Below are 12,500 nucleotides of genomic sequence, written 5' to 3'. Positions count from 1 at the left end.
AGAGCACCAACTGTTGGTCAAGACTCCTCATTTTAACTCTTGCCACCATGGCAACATAATCCACTACGGAAAAAGTCGACGAAATATTATTCAGAGTAAACAAAAAGAAAACTGGAGTTCAAAGTTTGAAATGCATCTGTGAAATCGGATTATACATACCATTTATTTACACTACTATATGTATATATTTTCCCGAGTGGCAGTCTCCTTTGGGCATGTTATATCCGTGGGAAGTTTTTGAAAGCATTCGCAACAGGTGGTTTCTTACTTTGTCGACCTTCAGGACGATGGACTGCGCGGATGAGCGCTCGGCGGTGCTGACACATCCGAATCAATCATCACTCACTTAGGCGAGTATAGAAAACAGAACCCAAAAGACAATTCCCAAAACTTCAGTCTTCTGCTTTGCGCATAACATTTGGCTACTACCACAATTTAGGCTTACTTAACAAGTTGATTCCTATCAGAAGGGGAGATCATAACTGTCCAAACAAAACTTCGTCCACTAGAGGAAATCCAAACATCTCGCGCACGGCAGCGGCAAATTCAGATGCGTAAATCACATTTAAAAAAGACAACTCGGACAACTCATTCAAAAAAGTTCCTCCTGTCAGTCGTACACCCACCCTGTCGTTCAGCAATACTTCTGTCCCATGTAGGTTAATGGCATATGTTGCAAACGCGGAGAGAAGTTTGAGGGGCTGTCACACTGAACTTCTGCATGTAAGGAGTTTCGGTAACTTAACGCGCAGCCTGCTCTGTGTCATGCGGGCCGGACGGTGCCTCAGGGTCCTAGAGACGAGCGTAGCTAATTATATGGGCAACCGCATTAGCCTAATACTGAAAGGGTGGGAGGCCCTTTCTGATGGAGGTCGGGAATGCAGATATCCGCCTCCAGGAGATAGCATACATCGGTTCAAGAGGTCAAAACCGAGGGAGTGTGCGTGTGCGTGCCCAAGGCTAAGTTTGTCTAGGTGTTCCAACACGAGAAAATCCTAACAGTTTAGGTTGTTTGTTATCTCTGTTGACAGTCAACAATGTTCTGATAATTCTGTTGGTCCAGGTTTTGCCCAGGCTAATGTCTAAGTGTCCTCATTGATCATTATAGGCCTCATATTCTTTTTTTTTAACAGAGATCTATCCTTTATTGCAGTAGGCTAGCATATTGCTCTTGTGTGACTGATAGACTTATAGCTTATCCCATTTAGTACAATGATTTGTAGCAGTCTTGCATTCTTAAAAAAAAAAAAAACAAGTAGGCTACAAGTACATAGTACAAGTAGCCTAGTCTACTTTACATACAGGCCTATAGGTATTTAATTTCCCTGTGCTGCCACTAGGCCTATATGTATTTAATTTCCCTGTGCTGCCACTAGGCATATAGGTGTTTCATTTCCCTATATGGGTGTTTGCTTTCCCTATGTTGCCACTAGGCCTAAATATGTTTAATTTCCCTGTGTTGCCACTAGGCCTATGGGTGTTTAATTTCCCTATGTTGCCATTAGGCCTATATGGAGATGTTTGCATTGCAGCAAGTTGCCCGTTAACCTGCTGCTGGTTAATGATGGTTAATCATTTCTGCTGCCCCCTTCTGGCCAAGCCCAAGCCTGTAGTTAGGTTAGTTAAACATAAATTTGGCCCAAGTGATGCATTAGCCTACAACGGGCTGTAGTGGAGGCTAAACACAAGTAAACAGATAGATAGATACTTTATTGATCCCCAAGGGGAAATTCAAGAGTTTTAGAGTTTATTCAACTCTCAAAAGAGTTTATTCACCAATTGCAACTTTTAACATTTAAAAAATGTTTTTCACACATTCAAAATGTGTACACTCATCAAAACTCTGAATTACTGAATAGCATTGGTATTGTTATAAACATTGGACAATAACCTCTACCATCATCAAACATGTTCTGAATGCCTTTTTAAAAATCCGATACTGCATGGCATAGCCCACCTTACCGTGATCACATTCATAGTTTACCCACCTCTTATTTTACCACTACACCTATGCCTAACAATTTGTTCAGAGTGGCCAATAAAGTATTTTGTTCTTTAAAAAACAAGTGTAAGAGCAAAGGCTTTATGCTGATTTATTCACCCACACTGGTGGATGTAATAGGCAGAAGAATTGCAAGGCAAAAGAATGACTGTGCCCCAAGGGACTGATATTTGTCTTTCATATTGAGTTGTCTTTCCTTGATTCAATAGTGTGGTTTGTTACAAGTTGAATTAGGTTTGGGAAGGATAGGCTATCGGAACTCCCCCTATTACCGTCGGTCCCGTATTTCCGCCGTCTTGTATGTGCCACTTAATATCCATTTCTATACAAACCAAGACGGCGGATTCCTACAGAAACGCAAGCACCCACACCATAGGTGTATCTAAATTAGCTATGTACCAAAAATGACATTTTACCGTGACTCGAAGAGCTGTAAACAGTGTTGTAAGGCTGCGTGTACACATCCGCTTGCAGCTCCAGTGGAATTTTAATTTCTGCCATTGAAACGGCGTAAATAGGTGACCCATCAGGCCAGCACTATTACTCCGAGCGTGGTAAACAAAATCGGATATTTCAGGCAGTAAATGCTCCCGTTAAGAACCAAAGCAGATTTTGTTAAAATCACATCTATGGCTACTGAAAAATGTAAGGTTAATTTAGCAAATGTTATTTTGAAGTGTTAAAAACATCGTTGTTTTGGAATTTCTGAACAAAAGTGGTGAGAATTGGGGGTGTTACGATATATATATATATATATATTAGAGAATGACTTCATGGCTTATTCTTAGCCTACCTCGTTAGGCTAAGTGTGTGTGTGTGTGTATGAGAGAGAGAGAGAGAGAGAGAGAGAGAGAGAGAGAGAGAGAGAGAGAGAGAGAGAGAGAGAAAGAAAGAAAGAGAGATCATGAATATATGCAGGTGATGACACACAATGAGCAAATGCAAATTGTGTGCCTGAGAACAAATGTAGGCCTACTTGAAATAGCCTTTTTAATTATATCTTACATTGTGATAGCATATCCACATTGTGTGTTTCTAAAGGAGAGGCAGCGTGACTTGATTATTATTATTAGTTGAATAAAGAATACTAATTGTGAGTTGATTCGTAATGTTTATAGTAGCCTATGTAAAATTGAATGCTAGAAATCCATTTCAAAGTAGACATCCAAGCGGTGGACTACAAGTCCCAGAATGCATGGCTAATCATGAATGAGCTTCTGCGCAGCCGTTGTCCAATCCAAACTCGCGCCGTCTACGTCACTGACCTCAGAAAAATATTTTTTCCTTCGGCATTCAGTGACTGACGGCGCCATATTGAAGATCACAATTCCTTTCCTATTACACGTGAAACCACCAATCTACCAAAATGCTGTATTTAGAGGACTACCTCGAAAGTAAGTATGTTTATCTTTACATGCACTGATGCCGTCGTTGGTGCAATCCATGCTCCAGATGGGCTTAATTAACGTGAGCTCGCGCTCAGGCTATTGCTAGCCGTGCTAGCCAGTGATTTGGCTTTTTCTTCTCTCTGGCAGTGATCGAGCAGCTACCCATGGATCTCCGCGACAGGTTTACGGAAATGAGAGAGATGGACCTCCAAGTGCAGAGTAGGCATTGCTACAACGTGACCCCATCCAAACACAATCACTCAAAGCAATGCCCTTAATACAAAACTGGTTTAAGTTGCAGGTTTTATCATAGCATTTTAAGAAGCATGTTGATCAATACATGATCTTAATGAGTAACTTGGCTGCCGTTCATACCATAACTAAAAGACCCTTGGTGGTTGCAAGGTATCCGCTGAACTTATCATGAACTTTCGTCAGTGTGCATTAGGTGATGCAGGACTGAAAATGTGAAGGTTAAACCCACTATAGTAGTGTCCTTTACAACTTGAGCGAAAATATGAATAAATCTTACGCACTGTATCCAAATAACGAACTCTGCGTTACCAATTTGCTAACGGTATGTTGTAGGCTGTTAAGTAAGCAACCGGCATCTCTTTGTCTCTCTTGTGGGTGTTGATTCTGGCACCCGGGGGCTGGTTTGTTTACCATTTACTAGTGACGTTAACTTACTGATGCCCTAACATAATTGTGTACACACAAACCGACTTCTCAGTCTGTATAAAAGCACATTGGTCCTATGTTGTATTAAATAATATATTTTGTTTTTATAGCTGGCAAGTGAGTTTAGCGTAAGCTTTGGGAACAAGAAGATACTATCAACATACATAGGCACACACACACCTACATATAATATTCCATTAACATACCTGAGTATGGTTAACATGGCTTGAGTTATGGCCTGGTATCTTAGCTAGGTCTTAGCTAACTGTGCTCTTTCTGTCAGACGCTATGGACCAGTTGGAGCAACGTGTGAATGAGTTCTTCATCAACGCCAAAAAAAATAAGCCTGAGTGGAGGGAGGAACAGATGGAGGTCATTAAAAAGGTAACCAGCCAATCACCTGTTGGGGTAGGGGTTCAGGTAGAGATGTTTGTGCTGTTTCCTAACTGGGACGAAATCACTGAATTGAAGTTTAGTGGGTGAAAGAAAATAAGGTGCTAAACTTTTTTTTTTACTGATCATTGTGTACTCATATTATTGAGATGCTCCTGAATAGGGCTGGGATAAACGATTATTTTTTAAACGATTAATCTAGCGATTATTTTTTCGATGCATCGATTAATCTAACGATTCATTTTTTCAGTCCGATTCGATTTCGATTCGATTATCGATTATCTCCCAATTAATTTACTAATAACAACTTATACATGTTTATTTACATATCTGAATGAAAAAACATGAATTCTTTAACATTGCAATATATGTTTATTGCTCTTAAGATTCCAAAATAAAAGACTATACAAGTGCAAAGTAATGCATTCTTAGTCAGAGGTAGCATTCAATAAAGTTCAGTATGTATAATTGAGTGCCTGTCATTTTAAGACGTTCGTGTGAGAATCCTTGCAATTAACATTAACACAGTTAAAAGGCTGCTGATGTGTGGATGCAATTCATAACGTAGTTAGTTCAAATAACGGTTCGTACTTCTCCTTTGGACAAGCACTTTTGTGTCTTGGAAAACACTTTTCCATTTACATCGGGATTTTGCAAACATTCAGAGTCAATAAAACGAGCCTGAGTAACAAATACAAGCAGCTGCAAGTAAGCATGCTAAACTTGACATCCAAACAGTATTCTAACGTTAGCTTTGAGATAGGCTACTGCTTGATTGCATACTGTAATTTAACTTAGTTTAGTCTCCTCAATGTACTATGTTGTGATAAGACCTTAGCAGAGTTTACCTTAACTTTAATGCTGCAGTTTTGAACAAATTTGCACAGCATGGCCACGATGCTAAGCGGATTTAATAGCAATTTAACCCACTGTGTTCTATGCAGTGCTTCTATGTGGCAACAACAATCCTTCAACAATTGTAAATAATTTGTTAAATGCACATGCAGAGGAGGAGCAGCGGGCTCGTTACGAGAGAGAGCGGGCGGGGCGAGGAAAGGCTGTGTGAGTAAAAAGTGCAGCTCAATAAAAATATCTTATCTTTAATTTAAATAGTAGGCCTACAACATAGAACATAAATGTGTGGTGGCCGGTTTTGATTTCGTGGTGCCCAGCCACAGATTAGTCAACGTATGGAAAACACTGAAGGTGTAAAATTAAAAATATTTAGCAGCACATGTTATGCTTGACGAATCAACGCTCATATTTTGCGTCGATGTATTTTTTGTGTCGACGTCATCGATTACGTCGACGCGTTGTCCCAGCCCTACTCCTGAATATAAGTGACTTCAGGCATTGGCACCAAGTATCCTGTGCAAGCAAAGATCTACAAATGTGTTGTGCTCTTATTTATGTCATAGATATATCCTAGTATTTGACAATAGTCTAGCATCCCATCACTTTGTCTTGAAGGGCCGTGATTTGCGACTAGCAAGAAATAAGATGAAAAATACTTTATTTATTATGAAGGACATTTGACTGTCACAACAGCACAGTGCATGTAAACAAAGGCACATTAAAATAAAACAAGTAAAAAAAAAAAAGATTTAGACATTCAGAAAAGTCAAATGATGGACATAATGTAGGCATTATTTGGCGCTTTTATAAACCGCACGTAGTGTCCAAGCAAATGTCAAGATGTGTCTACACACTGTACAGAAAGTATGTTTACATGAGCAATCCTCCCACTCAGTGTTGTTTGTTGACATTCTTATGAGATGACTGAATGTTTCCTTTGGCCTCAGGACTATTACAAGGCGCTAGAGGATGCAGATGAGAAAGTCCAGCTGGCCAATCAGATATACGATCTGGTGAGTGTCATGTCATAGTGAAGACTTTCATATTCAGTTGTGCAGTATGTTCCATTTCCAACTTCCTACTTGTATCTGGGAAAACTGCTTACGAGTACAAATGGGACGCAGCATAAGCCCACAATTATTCATGCCCGGGGCAAATGTTTATGAAATTGTCCATCTTCACAACTTCAAACTGGTAATTTTTTCCCCTTTATTCCTTGAACAGAACGTATTGTCTTTTGTCTCGTGATTTCCATGGAACTAGAAAGACTTTGCACACTGTCTTTTTCGTGAGCAATGCCAAATTTATTGTAAACCACATTTTGGTCTTTAGACCTTCTTCAGGTTATCTCATGTCTTGTGACTCCAGGCAGAAGATTCCAGTTGGTCAACTAGAAATATACTATGAGCCAGAGTCAGATGTTATTAATAACATTACACATAAGTCTAATTACTAAATAATGTCCTGTCTTGTAATGAGTTAAGTTGATACTCCCATTACGGCAAAGTGCATTGGCGAGAAGCTGTTGATGCAGTTTCAGAATTAACCACTAGGTGGCAGTGGAGCAATGTCATATGAATGGAACGGGCTCATAGATAGATAGATAGATAGATAGATAGATAGATAGATAGATACTTTATTGATCCCCGAGGGGAAATTCAAGGTCTCAGTAGCATACAGACATCACACACAACATGCACTTACAGCAGAAAAAGTAAATATAAGTACAGGTATATACATATAAAAAAAAACTCCACTGTACAATAAAGACAGTAGAAGATAAGAAAATACTTAAATACTAAATATCTATATAAACTAAATAAAAAAAGTCCACATAGTGTACTTAAGGATGATCAAGCATGAGGCGCTTGCAGGGACTGAGCCTGTAATTGTAATTCTGTGTGCATGGTAAGGTGCTCTAAGAGAATGAGTGTCATGGTGAAGATGCAATAAGTAAGTCCAACAGTGCAGCAGTGCAAGAATAAAGTCTAGAGACCAGCATAAAATAAATATGGACATATAAGAGAATAAACAAGACAAGGTAATATAAAAAACTATATCAGTGCAAGAATAGGTTGAGTTAATAGGGTTACAGCCATTGGTCATATGTGCTAATATAGCATGTGTCTTAGCTGTGGTATACTGAAAATGATCCTGACAAAATAAATATGTCCTCTATTGAATTGGAGGAATTAGAAAGTTATGTATTTCTGAATGTTGAATAGTTGTTCATATCTACGTAAGGTATATGGCGTGTCTTTTGGGTTCAGATGGACGTTTGTGTTTCATGTAGAGTAGATGACATTGTGGTTTGTGTGTTGTAGTCAGGCTTGGAATTTCACCATTCTGGGGGCAAGGCCACTTGGCCTTCAGTTGGGCATATTTGGTGGGGGGCACAAAGGCCACATGTCAGGGCACCAAGGCCAAAGTTAACTATACAGTAGTAGGCTATAAAAATGATCAAGTTGTATTTAGCCTATTCACTGCAGTAGACCTGCATCACTGTATGAAACATTACAAAAACATGACACATGACATATTACATAGAACTGTAAATCATCTGATCATCTAATATTTACAGATATCTAGGCTATATATAACATTTATTTTATATTTGGCCTGTTATGAAATCATTTAAGCACAGCTCAGCTTTAAGAAACTCAAATAGCCTAGATGCATGCTTAGCATTTTGTGATCATTAAGGCTACTTTCACAAACTCTTAGTCAGCTGTCCTCTGATTTACCAATATCTAGGCGATATTTGTAACATTTATTTTGTATTTGGCCCGTTATGAAATGATGTGGAACAATCTAAACACATTGTAAAACTTAAAGCCCAAATTTGGAGACATCCATGTATGTCGAACTTTACTGCAAATTCAAAACTGGATTACTCTGGAACGGCTACCTGTACAGGGGACTGCTTTACACCTTTATGTTCGGTAAGGTCTCCTGTTTATTCTGATATATGGTTTGTCATGTGTTAAAAGAAGGGTTCGTAAAGTATTCCACCGAGATGAATGGGTAGGGAGATCGATCATGGGACGCAAAACCTTCAGTAGAATGTATGATTAAATTGAATTATATTATTTACTTTTCTCGCGAACCGTTCAACACAGCAATTGTCGGCTAACATTGTTTAAAAGCTGAGAAAAAGCTCTTTCATGTGATACTTGTGATGTCTGTGTGATGAATAGGCTACTTCGCGAATAGTTCAACTGAGAATGGGTGAATTTGGACGCGCTTTCTTTCTTGCGCTGTCACTGTCTCCACTGCGTAAAAGACTAAATTAATTTGCGCTGTGAATGCTAAGATTATTTTGACAGGCCACAGGCTAAATAAAAATTAGTAGCTATTAGTAGGACGCAAAGCAGAATATTGAAAGAAGGGGGCACCAAGGCCACCGTGGCCTGTAAACCTCTGATTTTCAAAGGGGCCTCACGGCCAATGCAAGGGGCTACGACGGCCATGGCCGTCGTGGCCGCCGTGAAATTCCTACCCTGGTTGTAGTGCAGTGGTTCACAACCTTTTTGGGTCAAAACAAAATGGCAAGGCACAATGATGATTAATGATTATTAAGTATGTCTCACACATTATTATAGGTTATAACATATTATATGTGTTCACTAGCTTAGACCACAGCGACAGGTTATACGCTCACGTGATGTTGAATGAGCTGCATAATAGAGCTATAGTCTATAGACCTTTCACACAACTTCCGTATTTTTGACCGGAAATACGCAATCGTCGTGGAACTCTTCTTCCTCACCAGCAGACTTTAGTAAGGCAGCCTATATCCTCTACTATACATACATTATGTCTAAGTGGACACGCTAATGATTTGTCATTCTAGTTCTAGTTCAGTAACAGTTAGCCTGATGCTAATGGGCAAATTCCTTGTGGAAAATGACTTATGTACGAATGATTTTTCTGTGGAAAAAGACGTTTAGTTTTTTTGTGTCCAGGTGGATCGTCACCTACGCAAGCTGGACCAAGAGCTGGCCAAGTTCAAGATGGAGCTGGAGGCCGACAACGCCGGAATCACAGAGATCCTGGAACGACGTGAGTCTCGTCTCCTAGATACTCTCCAAACCTGACCACCCTCTGTTCTAGAACTCTCAAAGAATTCTAGAATGGAGGTACCTGTTTACATTTGTTTGTATGTGTTTACATTTGGTTGTACCCGTTTAAATTTGTTTGTATGTTTACATTTGTTTCAACGTGTTTACATTTGTTTTTAAAATGCATCTTGGGTCTAAATGAATTGGATCTAAATACTGTTGCAAACAATCAACTAGATGTGTTGTTATCCGATCAATCAAACCACTTGTGAAGTTGGTCCTAGACGCATTTGACCAGTGGGGTGTACTACGAATCTCGATTAGTGGGTTAGCGAGGTATGTTGCGCTCAAAGCCAGGCTATGCTGTGACACGAAAGTGGATCTGTTTTAGTGTCGCTATATCACCATGGTATCTTATGCTGTCAACCAAACCTGGTCGGGAGGAGGTTATGTGCTAAGTTATAGCTCAAATCGTGTAATCTACCGCACACTGACCAATGAATTGTCTTAAAAACGAAGTTATCTCACGTGTAGGATTCTGTCATATATCTTACAGGTGGAGCTCCGCCTCTACTAACATTTTGGATCTCGAATGCACTTTAATAGGGCGTTGCGTGCAAATATCCCACTATGGACGTGCATACCATACAACAACTGATGACAACTGATTTATTTGATGTGATAGGTTAGACACAAAAAATCACCGCAGTGTAGATTAAGCTATTGCTCATGAATGCGGAAGTAATTGTTTTTAAATAGAGGCGGTCTTGTGCGTCTCCATGTTACACGATTGGCCAAAGTCATCCCAACACCGAGAACGCGCACAGATCTGAGCTGAAAGCCTAGTTTGACAAATATCACATAACTGCAATCGTAGTATCACTTAACGTATACCCCTGAGTCAAGGCTTTGTCAAGCCTCGATATGTCTACATAGCCAATATATGTCTAACGTGCTTCGTAGTATACCCCCCAGGTGTCTTTTCGTGTAAACGCTAATGCATTCTGATGCATCCTGGACAATGAGAGTTCTCATGAATGTGATGTTAGCAGTAGCGGGATCTAAACACAGGTGGTCATACAGCAACATCTCTGGCTGTACACTTTGTTTACATGTGTAAACAGCAACGTTTCTCAGCTGACCCCTTGTGATCGGATCACCCAGGACGCATTCTTAAATCAAATGTAAACGGGCACAATTAGACCCTTCTTGGGTCTTTATGCGTAGAGCAGGTCCTGTGGGCGTTCTATGGCTCTCGACACAACACAGACATGCACTGGACTTTTGAGTGGACCAGTCCTGGGCTGAATACATGAGTTATCGTTTGTTCCATTTGTACGTGCTGACCGCTCGTGACAACCCGTAACTTGTGAAATGGTCTTTGAAGTCGTCAGAACTCACCGTGAACTGAGGTTCCTCTGATATGTACAAGACTGCTTCTTGTCCAATTTTTTTTTTTTTTTTTTTTTTTTTTGAGGGGAAGGGGGGGGATGTGCCGTCACATAATTTCACGTAATTTCTTGTTTTTCGGTCATCTTACTACACGTAAGAAATGGAACGCACGATTAGCTTCCCTGTAAGTTGCATAGTCATTTGGCTGATGCAGTGGAAGTGGGAAGTAATGCCATGCGGTTTTGGAAAAGCACTCGGTTACAGTGATCATTGGCAGTTGGGAGTTCATTGGGAGTTGGCAATAGAGACAACCTCTCCCGTGTGTGTGTGTGTGTGGAGGGGTGTGTGGGTGGGTGTGTGTGTGAGTAAGGGAGTAAAAAATAAATTGTGTGTGTGTGGGTGGGTGTGTAAGGGAGTAGGAAAGAATGTTTGTGTGTGGGTAAGGGAGTAAGAAAGAAAATATATGTGTGTGTATAAGGGAGTCAGAAAGAAGATGTGTGTGTGTGTGTGTGTTTCCCCTCCCCTGTATGATGAATAGCATATGCCCATTATTAAAGTTTCTAGTTGCCAAGGCAGCACAGTGTTATAACCATACCCCCCCTCTGTTGACAGGATCGCTGGAGATGGACAGTCCCTCTCAGCCTGTCAATAACCACCACGTCCATTCACACGCCACCGTGGAGAGTAAGCCCCACCTCTTCCTGTTCTTCTGTTTGTTTTGTCACTATGTTGGTGCATTCCATTTGTACCAGTAGGAAGTTGAAGTCATATTCCTACTTGTCAGCTCGCTCAAACCCCGAGTATGTGTCCATGACTGTGTCCAACCTCCATCTGTTGCTATGTTGCTACAATGTTTATTTGTGTAAAACACTGTAATGCTTTGTGACAGACTGGTATGGCTCTATCTGGTAACAAATAAACTGTCTGAGGTCTGACCGAACGGATCGATGCCAAGTCCTCCTGACATCGCAGCATCTTTCGCACATTCACTGGGTTTCGATTGCCATCTCAAAAAGTCAGCTTTTGGAAATGCCAGTGATGACTACAGCGTGTGTGTGTGTGTTTTACCCATCAGAGCGCAAGTACACAACGCCGGCTCACCATACAACGGAACACGTGCCAGAAAAGAAGTTCAAGTCAGAGGCCCTTCTGTCCACACTTACGTCAGATGCCTCCAAGGAAAACACTCCAGGTACGCTCGCACGCGCACACAGACACACACAGACACACACGCGCACACAGACACACACGAGCACACAGACACACACACACACACACAGACACACACAAACACCTTCTCTCTAGCTTGATTACACATAGAACCTCTACATTTATTAAAGCATTAAAGTCCCCTCCCACATACACCACATGTTTTCTCCCGCAGGTTGTCGTGGCAACAGTGTGTCGGCGGCGGCGGCGGTGGCGGCGGCCAACAGCGTGTACAGCGTGAACTCGTCTCAGCCGCTGAGCTCCTACAACCTCACCGCCCTCCCAGCAGGCCCTGGGGCAGGAGCCGGCGCCATCACCATGGCAGCCGCACAGGCCGTCCAGGCCACCGCTCAGGTAGAGTGTGTGTGTGTGAGTGTGAGTGTGTCTGTGTCTGTGTGAGTGTGTCTGTGTCTGTGTGAGTGTGTCTGTGTCTGTGTCTGTGTCTGTGTCTGTGTCTGTGTCTGTGTGAGTGTGCGTGTGGACATCCCTTCCAGCAGGCCTTGGGGCAGGAGCTGGCAC

The 12,500-nt window shown here is 41.2% G+C and overlaps 2 protein-coding genes across 2 annotated transcripts in view; one reads left to right on the top strand and one right to left on the bottom strand.

Annotated features, from left to right (window-relative positions):
• tspan12 (tetraspanin 12) overlaps window positions 1–697 on the bottom strand; it is a 24,319-nt gene extending 23,622 nt beyond the window's left edge. The window contains exons 1-2 of the mRNA XM_076297398.1: window positions 160–697; window positions 1–63 (exon numbers count right to left, since the gene is read on the bottom strand). The exon at window positions 1–63 is cut by the window's left edge and continues 70 nt beyond it. The gene's annotated coding sequence lies outside the window, so the exon portion shown is untranslated. The remainder of the gene's footprint in view (window positions 64–159) is intronic.
• A 2,589-nt stretch (window positions 698–3,286) lies between these two features.
• ing3 (inhibitor of growth family, member 3) overlaps window positions 3,287–12,500 on the top strand; it is a 15,528-nt gene continuing 6,314 nt past the window's right edge. Inside the window, exons 1-8 of the mRNA XM_076296905.1 lie at window positions 3,287–3,396; window positions 3,538–3,609; window positions 4,355–4,455; window positions 6,267–6,332; window positions 9,285–9,381; window positions 11,385–11,456; window positions 11,848–11,964; window positions 12,157–12,335. Of these exons, the coding sequence (XP_076153020.1) occupies window positions 3,369–3,396; window positions 3,538–3,609; window positions 4,355–4,455; window positions 6,267–6,332; window positions 9,285–9,381; window positions 11,385–11,456; window positions 11,848–11,964; window positions 12,157–12,335 (732 nt within the window). The 5' untranslated portion in view covers window positions 3,287–3,368. The remainder of the gene's footprint in view (window positions 3,397–3,537; window positions 3,610–4,354; window positions 4,456–6,266; window positions 6,333–9,284; window positions 9,382–11,384; window positions 11,457–11,847; window positions 11,965–12,156; window positions 12,336–12,500) is intronic.

The sequence above is a fragment of the Alosa pseudoharengus genome, unplaced genomic scaffold, assembly GCF_046254945.1.
Source record: "Alosa pseudoharengus isolate Yale_2024_CS ecotype anadromous, Long Island Sound unplaced genomic scaffold, YU_APseudo_1.1 YU_APseudo_1.1_scf_20, whole genome shotgun sequence".
NCBI lineage: Eukaryota > Metazoa > Chordata > Actinopteri > Clupeiformes > Clupeidae > Alosa > Alosa pseudoharengus.
The sequence above is the reverse complement of the archived record's forward strand: the minus strand, read 5'-3'. Positions and strand labels throughout refer to the sequence as shown.